Source organism: Phyllopteryx taeniolatus, chromosome 22 (genome assembly GCF_024500385.1).
Source record: "Phyllopteryx taeniolatus isolate TA_2022b chromosome 22, UOR_Ptae_1.2, whole genome shotgun sequence".
Classification (NCBI taxonomy): domain Eukaryota; kingdom Metazoa; phylum Chordata; class Actinopteri; order Syngnathiformes; family Syngnathidae; genus Phyllopteryx; species Phyllopteryx taeniolatus.
The window spans coordinates 7,073,184-7,093,529 of NC_084523.1; the positions used below are offsets into that span (position 1 = coordinate 7,073,184).

Consider the following 20,346-nt stretch of genomic DNA (forward strand, 5'->3'; position numbering starts at 1 on the left):
TTAGTGCGTACCGGGTGAAGTCTTCTTCGTCCTCTCGTTTCTGTCGCGTCTGTCTGGGCTGGGCCATGTTGGCCCAGTTGGGGAGCGACTGGAGCAGGCGACTGATGTCCTCGTCTTTGGACCAGGAAGCGCTGATGGTCAGCTTCTCCTCACACTGGACTATTCCCCTGAGAATACACAGAATGTTACTCCTTCAACGCAAACATAACAAATATACATATTTGAAGGCATTACCTGTAGGCTGTGTTGCAGATCTCCTTATACTCTTTGAGCTTGTCGCAGATCATCTCCAGGAACTGGTTGGAGTAGGCGCTCAGGTCTTGCATGAGATTCATCAGATCCTGGATGGACTTCTCCACCACCACGGTGCTCTGCGGGTAGAACAAGACAACATGAGTCCATAAGGATTTACCACTTGGTGCTGATCCAAATCAATATTGGGTTGGCATTGGCAGAGGTTTTCACTCTCGTGAGGGATTCATTGTGTAAAATTGAGCAAATGTGAGACTAGTAACAACGGCAATATGCCAGTGAAAAAACAAATAGTCAATTCAAGAGCGGTCCAAGGCTGGTGAATGGAGAAGAAGAGTAAACAATGCAATGCCTTCTCCTCCACCAAATGCCTTCTCTTGTCTAATTCTGCACATTTAAAACGGCCATTTGTCTTGGCTACCAGAAATCATTAAAAACTAATCAAGGGGCCGACTGGCGAAGGGGGTGTTTAACTCCATCTTCGTTGCCCATTACATTGGAGAGAGCACGCACTGTCCACGCGCACACATACATCTTTCTCTCACTTCCTTAATGATTCATGCTTAAAGGTCAACATACAGTGCTATGGAGTGAAAAACACATACTGTATATTTCCCCTTCAGTGTTGCCGCATTAAGCTCTGAAACTGAGCCCGGCGTGCACTTTGCATCCACTCTTTTAGCATACCGCCACTTTAAAAGCGCCGCCGTCGCCACCGAGGAATAGTCAAGCGCGGTCTTCGCAAATGGATGTCGCGGTTTGATGGGGTAAACTGCTGTCATTAAGAGCAAAATGATGGCCATGCACTCCCGGCAGGGGAAAAGGGCTGTTAATGCTCCGGAAGCTGTTGCTAAAAAAACAAAAACACAAACTGGGAATTACATCAATGCATTAAAAGGATGGAGCTGATACCCCAGCTGATGCCCCCCCCCCCCCCTTGAGGTTGCCGCTCAAGGTCATGTGTAGGTTACAGTGTTTTAACTCCTTATTCTCTGGTGTAACTCCGCCCTCTGTCATTTGGACGTGTCACAACAGAAGGCTGCCAAAATAATACACACGACAAGATGATCTCCCCCTCTCGCAACGCACATGGCTCGCCCGACTCTTGGGTGACGGGTGTGTATTCTTGACATATCATTCATCAGTGTCAGGGGAAAGTCACACATGGAAGACTTCCCCACTTGACACACGCCGGATGGCTCGCATGTATGCGCCTGGCATCGCTCTCTGTGTGACCAAGTGGGGAAGTGGGTGTATACGAAGGTTTGTTGACACAACTCAGCAGGTTACCAAGCAAGTGCAAAATTCCAAATTGAAATAATATGGGGATCTTGCCATATTTCAATGGTTTCAGCGCAGGGTCACGTAGCTTATGGTAAAGCAGTGCGAAATACCCTGACACAAAAGAGGTAACACACAATATAATGATTATTATAATTACAAATGTAAGGTAATAACACAACAGAACAACGTAACACAACGACGTAACCCAACATTGGAACTTACCAATAACAGTGCGCCATTACGGAGCAAACGTGAGGCAGTGAATGGTAACATTGTTATGTAACACAACATACCGTAACAAAACGTACCGTAACGCAGTGTACCACAATAAATGTTACGTAATGCACTGTACTGAAAACAGTGCACAATAACACAACATAGCACAATTTAGCAAAGAGTACACACAAAATAACCAACTTCAAAATTAATGGTCATATAAGGTAACAACTTAATGCAATAACCTAACACAACAGCAAAGGATATCATAATACACCATCGTAACTTAACATATTATCACACAACGCAACACAGTGTACCACAACAGCAACACAATGCAACAGAACACCAACTCAAAACAATCATAGTAATAATTCAAACATTACCTCTAGCCTGATATTCACTGCACTTGGCGAGGGTAATAATAAGTAAATAAAGAGGTAAAGATGGATGACATGTTTGAGAATAACTTAAAAAAAAAATGCGTTCCCATTTAGGCGGAAGAATCACATAGCTGGCGGGCTGATGAGATTGCGTTCATAAAAGAAAACAATGTCTCTTTCGTGGGCGCCATCACGGCCTCCGACGAAGTGTTCTAATTGAAAGATGAGCAGCAATATCACACTTGGCTTCTTGCAGATGGACTGCAATATTACTCTTCCACCAGTCGCACCCAAAACACACGCACGCATGCAAAATGAAATATGGCGCCCTGGCATAAACAATCCAAAGAGTTAAGATGTTCAATTTGAATCCTTGCAGTGGAGCAAAAATCCATGAAACTAATTATCTCGGTTGTTTTTTTTTTGTGTTGTTTTTTTTTGTTTTTTTACCCCCGATGTTCATTATTCTAATGGATGAGAGCAAAATTATACTAAGTCTCCGCATTCATCGTCACATCTCATTAAGCCAATGTCAATATAAAAAGGATGCTCTTAGTTGTCAGAGTTCAAGGTTAAATTCAAGCACTTTTAAGATCCATTTCCAAGCTTTTTCCAGTGCATTACAGCTGTGGGAAATTATACATACATACGGCTATATTATGCTGTTATAAGACACAGACAAAAAGCAGCGGAAGACAATGGAGTCATGTACAAATTTCAACTTTTAGCAAGCAAAACCTTTCAAACCAGAGGGCACATTTGTGGCTGACATCTCTCCATTGCAAACTCACTTTCAGGGTCATTATGACTTCTCGTTCTCAGCGGTGTTTTAACAGCGAAAACAGGCAGGCGCAATTATATTTTTCCAATACGTGTATAATTATAAACACGTACAAAGACAAAGCGCAGCTGTCATGCAGAGCTTGAGGCGTGTTGAGGCTGGGTGCAAGCCTAGGAGTGCAATGTGTTTGGTGCGAGATAACCGCGGCAAGGTAGGTGGCACCTCAGGCATCCAAGAAAAAAAAAACTTCTATGGGGGGGGGGGATTGAGTCAGTGCAGTAGGAATAAAAAAAGGCTTCTTCAATTTACAAGCATTAGTGTTAATCGGAAAATGATGATATAATTATACAGTGGTGCCTTGAGATACAAGTTTGACTCGTTTTGTGACCACATTTTTAACTCAAAGCACTCATATCATCTTTCCCCATTGAAATGAAAGGAAATGCCATTAATCTGCTTATCGTGCGTTTTAGCCACACTAAATACAGCTAACAACATTATGCTGCTTCCCTGGTTGGATCAACATTATATAAAGTTAGTATGTTAGTGTGAGATGCTGCAGAAAACAGCTTTAGGGTGCTTTAAAATTAAATGGGAGCAATTTGTGTGTGTGTGTGTGTGTGTGTGCAAATCATCCACCCTCTTTCCTTCTTCCCACTCCCACTTGAGTCCAAATCACAGGGCACGGTTGATGAAGCTAACAGGTGTATTGTGCTGTGATTGCCGCACCCACTGATGGGTGCTAGGGGTCTGCTTTACAAAAGAGTCGCCCTCCCCTTCCACCCATGCGCGTTTGTGTGTGTGTGTGTGTGTGTGTCTGTGTGAGCGTGTGTCTGTTGGTGCGTGGAGGCAATCAGCAGGAAGGGAATAAGTATTGCCTACACACATCACGACAAACAATAAAGGTCAGTGTCATTACAGGAGGTGGAGGTTGGGGGTGCTCTCACACGCACACAAATATATACACGCACACACAGTCACATGTGAATATGAGATGGGGAAAGGTCAACATCATTAGCGGATCACTGCTGGCGTGACACGCCTGTGATGCACACATCACACACACACACACACAATGGTGACATTATTTTATTTATTTATTTTTTGAAAGAAAAAGTTGAGGGTTGATCAATGTGTCGTGCAGATGAGTTGAAGCCTGAAGTTAAGAAACATTGGGTTGTAAAATTGTAGTTTCCTGTTATCAAGGAACAATATTTGGTAACCTAGGTGGGTCCTCAAAGTACCTATACCTATCATGCGAAGATAAGAGTTAGTCAAACGTTTTACCGGATTAGCCATGAAAAAAAATATTTAAGAAATGTAAAAATGTAAAAGAACAAAAATGGAGGTAGGTGCGTGCTCAAAACGAATGCTTTATCTTTAATATGCATGACCTCGTTCTGCTTGTCAAGGGAGCGAATCGAAGAGTCAAGACTTAAACTCTGTTTCTTCTTTCGGTAGCGTTGGTCTTTCCTGGACATAGTCTTGAGATTAAGGACTTATTTTTCTCTGTAGTAGTAATTATCATGATCATTTTATAGTTAGCCTTTTCATTATTATATTTTATATTATTGTATTATTATTGATTATAAAGTACATTTATTGTTAAGAAAAAGAACTTGTTAAGAAATACAAGAAATGCCTTCATTGTCATTGTGCACAAATATACCATGATTAAATGTTATTCGGAAATATTCACATTGTGAATCATTTACAATATTACTTTGAAATAAGATGCAATGAAAGCTCAAATACCTGTACTTGAAAAATGGAACACTAGACGTACTTAAATTTACTATAGAACACTTAAAAGTAGAGTCGTCCCAAAAAGATCACATGATTGGAAATCGGGGCAGATCACATAATTATCAGCTGATCGGTATCAAGTGAAAAAGATCAGATTTTTTAAAATATTTTCTCAATTTGTAAAGGTCATAATCCTGAGATACAACAATACTGCCAATTGAAACAGCAATTGCTTCGTTTTCTATACCTTTAGACAAATGAATTAAATTAAGAGTTATTTTATTTGTTTCAAATATTTAATAGATTTTCCGTCAAATGAATAATCAATCAAGGAAAGCAGTCTACATGTCGTTGGATGCTGTGGGACGTATAGGATGTGGGTAGCGCTGCTGGAGGAGGGGTTGGGGGTTCTAGGTGTTTTACAGGGGGGTGTTTGGATCAAGATAAATGGAGCCAATCTGAGGCGCTATCCAGGAGTGTAACCGTAGCCCTCGCTCGCCTCCACTCTTCCTCTATTCTGCCTCGATCTAACTCTAATTAAATGAATCAATCAGAGTTGGACAGATAGCATCTCAGCGCGCACGTGCTTGGGTGTTGGATTCAACATCTGATTCCCACACACACATACACGCGTGAAATATAAAAGCCAAAAAAAAAAAAGGGATTCAAAGCTTATCAGCAGCAAATGGACACTCACCTCTGGACATTATCTATGGTCCTTGTGGACAACATATAACTAGTTTGTGTCAGCATCATCATAATCTTATTATTACTCTATGATATACATACACGATACACGCCAGCCCCCTTTGGGAACCACTGAGGACTCGTGATAGGCAAATCATCTCCAATATCAATATTACTTATGAACCTGCCGCCGCACGGGTATGGTTTATAGGCGCTCATTCACCTTGACTGCTGTGCAGCGATTGCAGCAAAGTCAGAACTGACACACCGCGATTTATTAAAAATTGATACATTGCAAAATGCAGCTATAAATATTATGCTCCTGCACTACGGACCAAAAATATGACCTACTCATGTAGCTAGATAGGACCACAATACAGTGAACCGCCCGCACATCGCGGGGGATGCGTTCCAGGCCCACTTGGTATAGCAAAAAAAAAAAAAAAAAAAACTGATACAAAAAAAAATGTGTATTATTTTTTTAAAATTCTTTATTAGAAGACTCAATGCTGAATCTTAACATATTCCTCCAGTCGCATCTCAAGCTCACATTAGCCGCTTAGCATGCTTCAACAGCGGTAAGTGAGCAGATGCATCCATAAAAATGTGCACCCCTATGGTTTCCCATATGCGACTGCGGCCCAGCACAGTGTGCTTAATGTGCTGAAACTATATTGAGTTCCCGCTCTTCCTCTCATCAGCCCCTGAGGTTCTCATGCCAACAGCGTGTGTGTGTGGGTCCATGACAACACCTGGCACACTTACACATATGTGCAAAAAAAAAAAAAAAAAAACACTACACTCTAGCACAAAGACACATCTGCTACGTGATTGGAAACCCTCGCAAGCATTTTATGGCACAGTCACCATAATCTTTAATCATCCACTGCAGTCACGGAGGCAACGAGCGAGGACATTAAGCTCACAACAGACTTAAGTTTGTACTTCTTGGAAGAAAAACTGCCAGGCTACTCTGCGGAAAAACTTTTGTGAACATTGACTGCTCACCTGAGAAGCAGAGCAGTCGCTTAATTGACTTAAATTCTCACTGGTATGCCACCTAAACAGGCTGCATCAGGTATCAAAATGTAAAGTAAATGGGAAGTAAATGCAGTAAAAAAAAAAAAAAAAAAAAAAAAAAAAAAAATGAAGTCGAAACAAATAAAAAAGGTTGTAGTTATTGCATGCAATAATGGCATGTGTTTCATTACACTCCAGTTGAAGGTTGAGCCCCCTAAATTGGATGCAACAGGAATTATTACTATTATTATTATTAAGCCTTGCGACAACTCAACTCGCATTTTTGTATTTACTTCACTTACTTTGTATTTTCATTCTTGCTGCAGCGCATTTCAGCGTTCAGGTTTCTGTTGCAATCCTGAATTTTTACGCTTTATCTTTTTTTTAATCTATGACATTGCATTTTCACCTTCTAACAAGGCAATTCATGTTTGACTGCTTAAAGAAACGTTAGGTGTTCAATTTCAAGGTGGAATTGTGCTAAAATTCAAAAAGTTATGTCCCCAACTGCCAAGCACGGAATTTAGTTTGTCCCGAAGGAGACACTGGAGACTAGCCGCACATACACAGGTAGAAAAACGATGCCTCAAAAATGAAATAAATGAGTGAAAAGATGCTGCCAAATTATAAGGCTCTTTTATTCAACCCAATTAAAAAAAAAATCCACAACAAAGAGTGTGCTTTATTGCGCGCTCCCCGCTATCAGCAGAAAGGCTCATTAGCCACAGCAGCATAATTAGCAAGATGCTGCACTGCTCTCGTTAAGGAGGGGCCCAAGCCGTAAACAAACCCTGCTGAACTCCGAACACCCACTGCCTCACGCTACCTCTGTAATGAACTGCCACTGATGTTTGCTGCATGGGAGATAGATGAGCAGCCGCAGAAACCACACCTACACACGCACGCGCGCGCACACACACACACACACACACACACACACTGTACACATTCAAAAACTGCAACACAAACAATTTGACAGCGTCTTTCTTGACCAACCAAACAATTAAAATGTATGCACATGCGAAAACAGGCACTTTTGAGCCAACGTCTGCCAGCTGGGCTATGGACGAATATTAGCAATTGTCGGGATCTCCGCTTTGCCACTCGAATACTCAACCCGCTGGGAGACTATTTTGATTGAACAACAGTTGCCAGAAAGGGAAGAATCAGTCTGGCAACAACGAACCAAGTTATTTTTGCTTGGAGAGCAAGAATATTGGTGCCCCGTGCGAGTTCCTCACCTGGAGCACGGGTCTCTGGACACCCAGAACCTTCATGGTGTCAGCACTGGCGAGGATCTTCAAGGGGTTGGCAACCTTGCTCACTGCCTCAACTTCTTTGTTGATCTCTGTGCGCACCTAAATGAATAAGAATTAGATGACTGGGTGTTGGCAGCAGGGAGGAATCTTTCATCGCTTTACCAACCTGGTTGAGGAAAAGGTCGTTGATGTAGTACGTCAAGAAGGTTCGGAGTTGGCACTGCTTGGCCTGGCCCGCACCCATGTTCATCTCGATCTCCTGAATGAACCTGCACAGAGAAGTTGGGACAAACATGAGAACAATGCCATTATAAGGTTTGTAACTGGGGCAAAAAGTCTGGTGTCAGTGGATCGAAGAGAACAAACTCAAGCTCAACTAGTTTGCCACCTAAATGGCCTGTGGCAGGGAAGTTAAAAAAACAAACAAATTCCCATAGTGCCATAATGTATTTCATAACAATAGTGCAGAAGGCGTAATTAATTCAGTTTTAGTTTGCTGCCCAAATGGGCTGTGGCGAGAATTCAACTGCAACATAAACAGGAAGTGCGTTAATATAAAGGTTTGTTGTAGTTAATATAATACTGGCGTAGTGCTTCACTGCACTAATGCAGACGGTGCATTTAAGTTCAGCAACGCCTAAATGGGCTGCGGCGGGAATCAAAATGTAAACAAGAAGTGAATTTGTTTGAGTTTGTTGTGGTTATTGAAAAAGTGGCATAATGTGTTCCACTGCAAAAGTCATCAATATCAGCAATGCCTAAACGGGCTGCAGCAAGAATCAAAATGCAAAGTAAATGAGAAGCTAAACAAAGAAAGTTTGTCATATTTATTTAAATAGTGGCATAATGTGTTCCACTGGACTACTGCAAAAGGGGCAATTACCTCAAGTTCAGCAATGCCTAAAGAGGCTGCAGAAGGAATCGATAGGAAGAATCTTGGACAACTTAGTTTGCCCATTAATCTTAGTGCTACGTCTTACCAGGACAAGGTGGTCTAAATCCTCATCCAAGCTCCCAATACGTTTGTCCCCACCACTCACTGGTGACAACTTGGATATAGAGTACATTTGGATTCCCTTCAGCAAACTGCCTCCCAGTGGTCCAGATGTGGGTCGGACACTAACGTATGGCTTCGCCGAGGCACGTGTGCACTTCGTTTGTCAGGATCGGCGGTCGCTGACCTCGGCTGGAACCGTGCTGCGGGACCCACGGCGCGCAAGAGCGAGCGCCTCCTCGAGCGCGCGGCACATACAAATGCACAAATAAATCAAACCCCGCAGAAAAAAAAAAGATTGCTTGACCTACAAGACGTGTGGTTACGCATGACCCCAGCATTGTACAGTCGACGGGTAGAGACAACAATAACAAAGACAGGGTTATGTAAGGATGGATAGAAAAACAAGAACATTTAATTGGAGCAAAACAGCAGAAATAATCTTTTGTTTGGCGTTCAAATAGAGTTACAAGTTGTTGCAATGTTATAACCCTTTAGGCAACAGATATTTGAACAGAAATTGCGGAGCAACACGTAGACAGATAATACAACCCCAAGTCCAATGAAGTTCAGGCGTTGTGTTAAACAAGTTGGGACAGGTGGCAAAAAAGACTGAGAAAGTTGAGGAAAGCTCATCAAACACCTGTTTGGAACTTCTCACAGGTGAACAGGCTAATTAGGAACAGGTGGGTGCCACGATTGGGTAGAAATGGAGCTTCCCTGAATTGCTCAGTCATTCACAAGCAAAGATGGGGCGAGGTTCACCTCTTTGTGCGTGAGAAAATAGTCCAACAGTTTAAGTACAATGTTCCTCAACGTACAATTGCAAGGAATTGAGGGATTTCATCATCTACGGTCCATAATATCATCAAAAGGGTAAGAGAATCTGGAGAAATGACTGCATGTAAGCGGCAAGGCTGAAAACCACCATTGAATGCCCATGACCTTCGATCCCTCAGGCGGCACTGCATCAAAAACCGACATCAATGTGTAAAGGATATCACCACGTGGGCTCAGGAACACTTCAGAAAACCAATGTCAGTAAATACAGTTCGGCGCTACATCCGTAAGTGCAACTCGAAACTCTACTATGCAAAGCGAAAGCCATTTATCAACAACACCCAGAAACGCCGCCGGCTTCTCTGGGCCCGAGCTCATCTAAGATGGACTGATGCAAAGTGGGAAAGTGTTCTGTGGTCCGACGAGTCCACGTTTCAAATTGTTTTTGGAAATTGTGGACGTTGTGTCCTCCGGGCCAAAGAGGAAAAGAACCATCCGGATTGTTAGGGACGCAAAGTTCAAAAGCCAGCATCTGTGATGGTATGGGGCTGTGTTAGTGCCAATGGCATGGGTAACTTACACATCTGTGAAGGCACCATTAATGCTGATTTGGAGAAAGATATGCTGCCACCCAAGCAACGCCTTTTTCATGGACGCCCTTGCTTATTTCAGCAAGCCAATGCCAAACCATATTCTGCACATGTTACAACAGCGTGGCTTTGTAGTAATAGAGTGCGGGTACTAGACTGGCCTGCCTGCAGTCCAGACCGGTCTCCCATTGAAAATGTGTGGCGCATTATGAAGCATAAAATACGACGACGGAGACCCCGGACTGTTGAACAGCTGAAGCTGTACATCAAGAAAGAATGGGAAAGAATTCCATCGACAAAGCTTCAACAATTAGTGTCCTCAGTTCCCAAGCATTTATTGAATGTTGTTATGTTTAACACAACGTCCCAACTTCATTGGAATTGGGGTTCTTGTTAAAAACACATTATAAACATTGAGCTGTTTTTTTATGGCAGGATGGAATGGATTAATGGCATTTCCATTCATTGAAATGGGGAAAGATGATTTACGACATGCATGTTTTGATGTACGACCGCGGTTACAAAACAAAGTGAACTTTTATCTCAGGGCATCACTTTTTGCCGACGTGTCCGCTGCATCCAAATACACGGATCCACAGCCTAAATGACGAGTGTAATTCGTTGGCTTGGTGATGAAGTGCTGCCTCCACGAGTGATAATACAATCCATGCTATCTTTATGGGGACGTATGTTCACTATGCTATCTATTTTTTACCGAGTAACCATCCCCTAGCTGTGCCTCTAGTCGCCATAGTGACGAAAGCTGTGGCCCAGCAGTAGAGGACACCCGCTCAAAACAGGCTAATGTCAGTGAGGCTCAAAATAGAGGGTGTTCCTTGATCCTTGGGCTATTTTGACAAAAGTATGTCACAGACAGTCCTAAAGCACCTGGGAACTGGTTTAAATTGTGAAAAATATCATTTGTCTCCTTAAAGTTTTAGATACTGTATCTAACTACAAGACTTGTCGATACAATCCTTCATTTTTTGTACATTTTTGCTGGTTTTAGGAAGCTTTCCAATGCTGTCATATCCCTCAACAAGTTATTTTGTTTGGCACATTTGAATATGAAGCGCATAACTCAGAGCCTCGGGCTAAACAAAACAATTCCCGCGGCCCACACTCACACGCTACTCAGCATTTGCACCCAATTAGTCAGCAAGAGTAGAGGCCTCGTGTGTGCAGTCTAAAGCCACTGTAAATCCTTCATTGATTCTCCAAAGTCGACCGCAGTGCGAAGTGGGAGAAACTCTTCTGTGACCTAATTAAAGCTGTCAAACAATGCCAGCCAGATAAACAGCTCCTCTCTCTAAATATGGAGAGAACATAAACACCCTCCCGCAAAAGAAAATACAATTTCTGCTGACAACTTCATCTTCAAAAAATAAGAAAAAACAAAAATCGATTTTGGGGACAGAAAGTTGCCGCTTTAACGGCCCGGCCCGTCTTGTTGCCCGGATATCCATCCCTAGCTGTCATTACTGTCATTGTTTCGATACGAGAGTCAAGATGAGGGATCGTCCGCTTAGTGTGTGAGCACAGATGGATTTTTCCGCAGACAGAGGTGATAATATTTGAGTAATGCAGCGCGGCCCCCACAAGTAGTAAACGTGCCATCTGGAGGCGAGGAGCGTTGACACCGCATGAGGACAATCGGAGGGTTGGACTGAGGGAATCAGGATAAACGGCCAGCACGCCACACTACACAACAGCGGGACCGAGACCGAGGAGACAGGTGACAACTAAAAATGGTCAGCTCAGAAGCATCAGCCAGGTTGCTGTGGCAACCGCAGGCCCAGCCAGCGCTCGCCGACAACTCAGCCAGGCGTGTCATATCTTAATAACCTTAAATAATTCACTTAGCTGCCCTGGCGAGCTCAGACAAACGCTGACATGCTGCGAAGGGTGTAATACAGTCGGGTGGGTGAGGAAAGGGGGATTTAGAGATATGATTACAACTGCTGATCATTGGATGATCAAGCAATAAAACACAAGCAAAACCAGGGAAGGTCAAAGTATCGCCCGCAGGCTACCAAAGGCATTTACATTATCAAGAGTCCTGTATTATTTATTGCATGAATTTATTGGTTAATTAAAATTATTTCATTTCATGTTTTTATTCATTTATCTCATTGAATGCATAGTAAACATTAATTCAGGTTGTTAAGCATCATATTCTTTGAATTGAAAACTTTCAATGGGTCAAGTTTTATCACTCTGATTAGACTTTTCCCTGCGCTGCGCAAACGCCTGCTCTAGAAGTTCGATGTTTTCATAAGTGGTGGTAGTAGATGGTTCCTCAAGAACAGATCTTGTTTCGAGAAACTTTCCATGGAAAGGGTAAAGTGTATTATGTTAAGGATTCTTTTTGTTATTCTCACAGACTGGTCGCTATCCATTTGCAGGGCACAAATAGATAAACGAGCATTCACATTTACACCTTTGAACAATTTATTCTTTCATGAATCTAATAAGCATGTTCTTTGGATGTGGGAGGAAACCAGAAAACCTGGCGAACAGCCACATAAGCAGGTGAAAAACCAGCGAAACCCACACTGGAAGACCAAACCTGAATCTCAGATGAGGCAGACATGCTAACCACTCGTACAGCGTGCTGCCTTAATAAATAATTCTGAGGCAACAGCAATTGAAAATATTTAGAACCGAGTATTTGACCGATTACCACATCAATTAATCGAGTAAAAGTCTGCTCTCCTCTGAGCTAAACCATTAGCTACTGTGTTCAAATTGCATCAATTTCCAAGGTTTTCCTAACAAGTCAGATGGGACTGCAAACAATTCCATGCGTCTCGAAATGGAATTGATCTCGACAGCAGTTCCAAAGCCAGTGTAAAACATCTACCTTCCTTCTTCTTCTTCTCAACATCCACATTTAGAACCAACATCCACTTCCCATGCAGCAACTGGTGATTGCGCGTGACAGCATGTAATTATCCGTCATTAGCAAACAGATGTCAGAGTCTATGCTTGGGAGCCGGATAATTGTCCATGTCACGGCCCTGCGTGTCTGAGTAGGAATACCGGCGCTCTTGAATGGCATTATGCATTTTTACCGGAAGGGATTTGGGCTAATCAGTTAACCCATCACCCCTAATGGTGGTCTGACTGCTGGGAGACCCAATTGTCTAAGGAAAAGCAAACGGAAAGAGCCTCAAAGATGCGTGATGGCCGCCGACTCGGAAATCACTAGTTACAGCTGGAAAGCAAACCCCAGGTAACAAACTCTTCTCGCCATCCATCTCCATCCGTGGCAGAGGTGTAACCATGCCGAAAGAGAAATGGGATAGAAGAGCACATTGTTTAGAGACTCAGCATTTATTTTTTGTAGTTAGCTCGGTTGAATTTCAATTTCACCGTCAGCCATCTAGAACACTGGAATAAAGGAGGGAGAAGCCATTGCGTCACAGCACAGCACAGCACAGCCCATCCAGTGACACTCCAAAGCACTTCTCTTATTTGCAATGATTCTTTCCTACGGCACTCCTCAGCCACTTCAGCAAGAATGTCAAAGTCATTAAATGATCCTAATGGATGCGAGACACTCCGAGAGTTTTCACGCTGCACGACCCAACACTGACGCTAAATCTTTTCTTGCCTTTTAATTGTTATTCAACTGCACATTCAATATCGATTCTCTCGGATTATCGGGCGCCGCTTGCTTACTTTTATGGTGGCGGTGAATTAATGAGATGGGGGGGTGGGGGGGTTCCTCTAGATATTTCAAGCAGGGAAATTAAAAAGTCGGACGAGGGCAAATTACAATATGGACCTGATGATGTCTTATACATGCAATTAAGTACGCCTGCCTAGATAAGCCACAAAAGAGCTTATCCCTTTACTATGAGTCAAATGTACAGGTTTTTTCAAATTAACTATAATACAATGCTTGTGCAATCTCCACTTCGACCAGCAGATGCCAGTGTGTCAGCTTCCAGACTTCTGCCACATTATGAACAAGGAACAACAGTAATGTATGATACACCAATGCTGTGGATGTATACACACACTGCTATACAGTGAAATGCAGACGTGTGGGGATAATTTGAGACAAAGCAGGTGCAACCAAGGAGTTTGTGGACTAATACAGATGAAGGACAAAAATGGACTGCCACCGAGAGATCATCCTTCAGTTCCTTTACATAACAAATGGCGGTTCAGCAAGAAAGTTATGCAGCTTTTTATGCTAAATGCAATAAACTAGGCATTGAACTGATTAGTCGATTTGTCGACTGCTGTGCAGTGACGTTTAAAGGTTGATAAACTTATCATATTATAGGCCCTAACCCTAAAAAATATGAACCAGAGTATACTATACAATCAAGGTATATATATATATATAAAAGCTAAAGCAGGGAAAATAAAAACCTAGACTACACGTTTCCAAAATGTTTCTCCGAAGGCTGCAAAAAGAGAAAGCCACTTTAATGTTCTTCTATTTAATTTAATAAACATGCTGAAATCAACCCATCAAGCAGTTATATATTGTCTTATAGTTATTTTGGAAAACTGCTTCATCACAGCTTTCAAAAATGTTGTTGCCAATTTTTTGGAATGTTTAGAAAATCTCTCTACAGAAAAAAATAGTAGTAGTAGACAAGTAGTTGTCACTTTTCACACTGCCTTAAAAAAAATAAGGTGATATATTCCGCATAGGCCACGAACAACTAAAAAATGGCTGCTGGGCCACCAATGGTTGGGACACTTCTGGTCTAGACCTCCAACAAGGCTATCTATCCATCCATATTGTGTATATGTTGCTTTAGCCAGCTAATTATGTTTTTAAGCATTAATGAGACAGGATTCAGTGTCATATTGGTCACTGGTGTACCACAAGGTGTACAGCTAGGTCCACTACAGTATGTTCGCAACAAATGCGTTTTCAAAGTGTGTTTATGAGCATATTTATGTGTGTGTGTGTGTGTCCGTGTGTGTGTGTGTGTGTGTAGGCTCGTCGCAGTGTGGCACAGACCAATTAAAAAGAGAGAGATTGATGAGCGCCCAAGAAGCAGTATACGGCAGTGACGGTAATGCTAGCGAGACAGGTGCTTCCTGCAGACAACAGGAAATGAGATGGCCTTGTTTAGCTGACGCCATCGGAACCTCAAAAGACAAATCGCCGCCGCGCCGCCGCTCCTCCATCTTCCTGGCGTTCGCCTTCCATCTTTTTAACGCCCTTTTACGCTGCGACCGAGAGCATCTCATCATTAGTCCTTTCTCCAAGGCTGACGAGCACGTGAACGTATATGAAGCATTTTTTCACATTTTTTTTTTTTTTTACCTCTGCCTAAAAGGTCATGTTTCGATGTTCTTGTCTACTTGTTAATTTTGCGGGGGTAAACAAAAACTAGCAAACTCATAAAAACTTTGTGGAGAAGTGGCCCATTTGCATGACATTATATTGTATTTATCTATCTATCTATATATATTTTATATTCATTGAGTTTTTATTTTATTTTTGTAAATAATTTTAGTCATGATCATATTTATCTATTACTATGTATGTATTCAATCATTGTATTTTCTTTATTTCAGGACTGTATTTTATTTTATTTTGATACATATTTAATAATAATATTAATTAAGCAATTAGTTGCATTTTCTAATGCAAGTGTTTCCTTTATTTGAATAATTTTAATTTAGGGGAAAAATCATATTATTACGATGATGATGATGATGATTGCAAACAATTAATTTCATTTAATTATGTTAATTATGGGTTTTAGTGTATTGCATGGGATACACAAGAAATGCCGACCTTTCTTGAATGTTCCACAGAGCAATTAAGAGCTTCATCGGGCAAAAGATGCCTCTCGCAACACAACACAAAGGGGAGGCTATGGCGGCTCTAAACGATGCCTTTTGTCCGCTTTGTGTAAAGTGGTTCAATAGAGACAGACAGGTGATGGCCTCCCCCATGGCCTGTCTGTGTGTACTTACTGTTCTTGGAACTAAACACTTTGATTGTCCAATTAGATATAAGCAGGTGTGGGCTGACCAGTGGGATAAAACTTAAGTGGGCTCCAGCATGTTAAAATTCTATTATAATATACTTAACAGACCTTTTGTCAGAAAAAAATGGACACATGTATTTGCTTTTCTAAGTAGTCAGTTTGAAGGAAGAATGAATAGGAAGTCAGCTTGCGGAAAGCTGAGCTGAGCAAGTGGCAGTCACATGTGGTTTCAACATTTATTATTATTATTTTTTAAACAAAGCTATAATGGCTACAGCTGTAGAGAAATCATTCTACTTGGTGTGCTAAAAACAAACCACGGTGGCGCCTTGAGATAGAAGTTCAATTTAAAGTTCCGTGACCACTCAAATTGTCTTTCCCCATTGAAATGAATGGAAATGCCATTAATCCATTCTACCCTCCCCGCCAATACAATAAAAAATGTTTGTAATGCGTTTTTTAATAAGAAAAATAGCACTCTATAAAATTGTACTCCATAAAACCATACAGTAATAATATGATGAAATGAAATGTAAAGAAATGAAAGTTTTTCCACATTTTTTGCTGCAATTTAATAGCCATAGTGCGGCTCCTTCTGGTGGCCTTGGCAACCTGGAGGCGGCATAGTTATACAGACGTACAGATATACTGTAAAACAGTAACAGTTAAACACAAACCAACGCGATGAACTAGGCGTTGAACCGATTAAGTCGACTACTTCTCCGTATCGATGTTTAAAGCTCGAAGTCGAATAACTGCTAATCACGTGTTTCAGGCGTCTTCTCTTCCCATCGGCCAGTTTCAGTATTGAAGTATATCTTGACGTGAAACAGGTCGGGGACCGCAGCACTGTGCTGAAAAATTATCGGTGACGTCAATGATTAATCGACTTTTAAATTTCTTCTCATTACAGTCGACTACAGTCCCTAGTTGTTACTAATACTACAAGACCCAGAATGCACTCCAGTAGCTAGTCCCCTTTATTGTTACATGTCGCTGGAATTTAGAATGTAAGGTGCAAACCAATAATGCTATGAATGGAATTCCCTCCTATCCAGCATATTAGCCCCACTGAAGAAAGCCCATTGCGTTCTTTCCGATATCACACCCCATGTTATCACCTTGTCACCTCCCACCCTTCATTTCATCAACGCCTGCTTAGCCTCCCTCTTTTTTAGCGCTCCGTCGCCGTTATCTCTCCAAATGCTCGCCCCTCGTCCTCTTTGTGTTAAACATAAGGCTTTCCATCCTGCGGTAGTAAATTGAAATAGTTCTCGGGGCTTCGGTGAAAGACTGATTGAATTTAAAAAGAAAAGTGCAGTCAAGACAAATAGTGGCGAGGCGTCTGGAACACACCTTAGGGCTCCCCAAGCCATGGGAAGTGACACAGTGGGGTGAAGAATCGGGAGGTAAGAAGAGGTAAAAGAGACAAAATGAGCAAAGGTGGAATTTAAAATGTACAAGTGGTGGAAAGATAGACGCAATGCTGGTGGTGCCTGAATCAGGGTTTGCGTCCCCCCCCCCAAAATGCAATTTCGAGAAGCCTGCTCCCAGGCTCTGCATTTGTCAAATACCTCGGGCTCTGAGAATACCGCCACACGTCAGAAGGTATAGAGGGCAAGTGCAAAATGAAGGTGGATGCCGCTCAAAGTGACACGCAGACGGCCTTTTTGTATACGTCTTAGCCGCAGGGGCCAATATGATGTAAGGGGTTAAATTATTCATCGATTCTTGGGCGCTTGTTGTCATGTTTTGCTAGGCGAGCGTCCATTTGAGAGAGAAGACAACCTTGACCTTTTACTTTGTTTCATTTCGGCTCTGATGTGACGCCGTTTCATGTTCAAAGCCATATGGCGGAATATTGTGTCCGTAAATGAAGTGTGTCACCAATAAGGGTGACTAAAGGTTAGGGTGCTGAGCCTCAAAAGCAAAGAAAGAAACATAATAAGGACGATAATGACAACTTCGCCTTAAGCTGGAAGCAGTCGGAGAGACTTCATTATTTTGTCCTTTAATTTTTTTATTTGTCATATCTGATTATTTTTTTAATTACAAGAACTATAATACATTAACCTGCTTTTATTATTTGTATTTGATTAATTTAATTTTATTATCTTTACTTGATCATTTTTGTAATTTTTTAATTACATTAATATTTACTTTACTAATTTAAGATTATTATTTGTATTACTTATTTTCTTATTTGAAAATAACATTTTTTTTATTTAGTTATTTTTCATTTTAATATTTTACTCATTTATTGTAACTATATTTTACTTTAGTTTTGTAATAGTTTTACTTGATTATTGGGATTAATTCATTTTCATATAATCATTCATTGAATGTTTAATGGTATTTTATTATTTTTAAATGATCATTTCAGTATTTTTGTTTATTTCAATTTAGCTTATACTAAACCACACAATTATAAACCATTTATTTTAAATTCATTTTGTGAGTAATTGTATTTTTTTTTTTTTATTTATTTTTATCTTGTACATGCTGTCAGTTTTGGAGGACCTATATGTGAATGTCACAATTTACGAAGAAATTGTTGCATTTCAGGCAAAGAATGTGCCCATCTGCCATCTCCAATTGACCGACCGTCAATATCTGTCATTTTCTTCATGCGTGAGGCGTCTTTCTGCCGTCCCTTCATCTCGGCGTGCTCTCATCACCTCGCCGGTGTGATGATATCCAATACTTCTGTTTCCCATCCTTCCAATCTCATTTACACTTGACACCTGACATTTGCATAATGGCCTCACTCCATCTCCTATCTCGTCAAGCGGCGGGGAGAGTGTGTGTGTGTGTGTGTGTGTGTGTCAATCTCCACTGTATCCTCCTTAATCTATCTGATTAAGCCTGCTCATGCTTGCGCCACATTGTCTGATTTAGTGCAATTTCTGCAAAAGGTGGTGGGGGTACATACATATTTCTTTATTATTTTTTTTACATGTAAAAATGATACTGTATTTCCATGGTGTGCCGTCCACAAAAAGAATCATCTATCCCAGCTGGAGAACATGCAGAGGGGAGGTGTTGTACTTAGCAAAACAGCATTTGAAACCAGTGGGGGAATAAGTAGTACAAATAAAGAATGTTCTAATGTGCTCAAATGCATTAGAAACCTCACATTCGCAAAGCTGCAATCGTATTACAAGATGCCCTAATGTTGTTTCGCCAGGTTTTCGCTGTGAGACACTCACATCAAACATAATGGCTCCCCCCCGCCCCCTTGTTTCCACTATCGGCTGCCCTTCCTGGCTCTGGCTCAAATTCCCTAAATGCTCTACTCCTGTGATAAATTTCAGCGAAGTTCTGTGGAAGCTTTTACAGCTAAACTGTTTCTAGAATGAAAGTTTGTCGGGAGAACTTTAAAAGGAGGTGAGGTGCAATCAGTCAGCCGGTTTGACTCTTCCAGTCCTCGCACAGTCAGCGGGGTACACTTGGCACCACCGGTTTGGGCATGGCAGAGGAAGGACGAATGGGGAAGAACATCCATCTCCTTGACAAATGTATTTTGCACTCTTTCCAGCAGTTTGAGGGAGGTTTAATGGACAACCAATATACTGAAAATACACGGATTAAAACTCATGCCTTAGCTTCATTTCTTCGTGGCTTGATTAAGTGTGACATCATTGGTAAGCTAATATCAAATCAAGCTAATTGGTTGAACCCGCCGCAATTGCTAAGTGAGGAAAGTTGTCTCTTGCCAGGCTGCCATCTGATGAAACGGTGAACTATCTATCTATCTTGGAGAATAATGAACTATGCAGAAACGTGGACTAACTTATAGAGGGACCAACTAGGAGATCACGAACAGTTGTTTCTGTTTGTAAGCAAGTGTCTCGGGCCACTTGGGGTAAATATCAGGTTCCACCAAGCACCAAGCAAGGAGTAGCACAAGGTAAACCATTCAGTACTAAGCCGAAGCAAATCCTGCTCAAAATAGTTCACGAAAAATAGCAAACAAAATCCCCAAATACTACAACAAAATATTACAAAGTAATATCAAATCCAAGTATACAAAAATACATTTGAATAATTCAAAATAAATCTAGAGAAAAATACGAAAATAGCTGAGAAATAAAATAAATAAAAATATTAGAAAAGAATACAAAGCCAAAAAATACAACAATATTAGCTATACACAAGCATCTATTTTAAACAAAAAGAATCTATAGAAAAAGACTAAAATATCTGGAGAAAAATATAAACAGAATATAAATACAAGAATATTTGTCCAAAAAATGTGAATATAACAAAATATATATACATTTTAAATCCAAGGGAAAAATACTAAGAATACAAACGCATCAATGAAAAATACTAACAAAATTAGACTGAAAAAAAAAAATATGACTTGAAAAATAAACAAA

General features: G+C 41.2%; 1 protein-coding gene across 1 annotated transcript in view; it reads right to left on the reverse strand.

The window, feature by feature from the left end:
• Positions 1-20,346, reverse strand: part of exoc4 (exocyst complex component 4) — a 62,179-nt gene that overhangs the window by 15,749 nt on the left and 26,084 nt on the right. Inside the window, exons 12-15 of the mRNA XM_061762396.1 lie at positions 7,795-7,897; positions 7,611-7,727; positions 235-371; positions 12-167 (exon numbers count right to left, since the gene is read on the reverse strand). Coding sequence (XP_061618380.1) covers positions 12-167; positions 235-371; positions 7,611-7,727; positions 7,795-7,897 — 513 coding nt within the window. The remainder of the gene's footprint in view (positions 1-11; positions 168-234; positions 372-7,610; positions 7,728-7,794; positions 7,898-20,346) is intronic.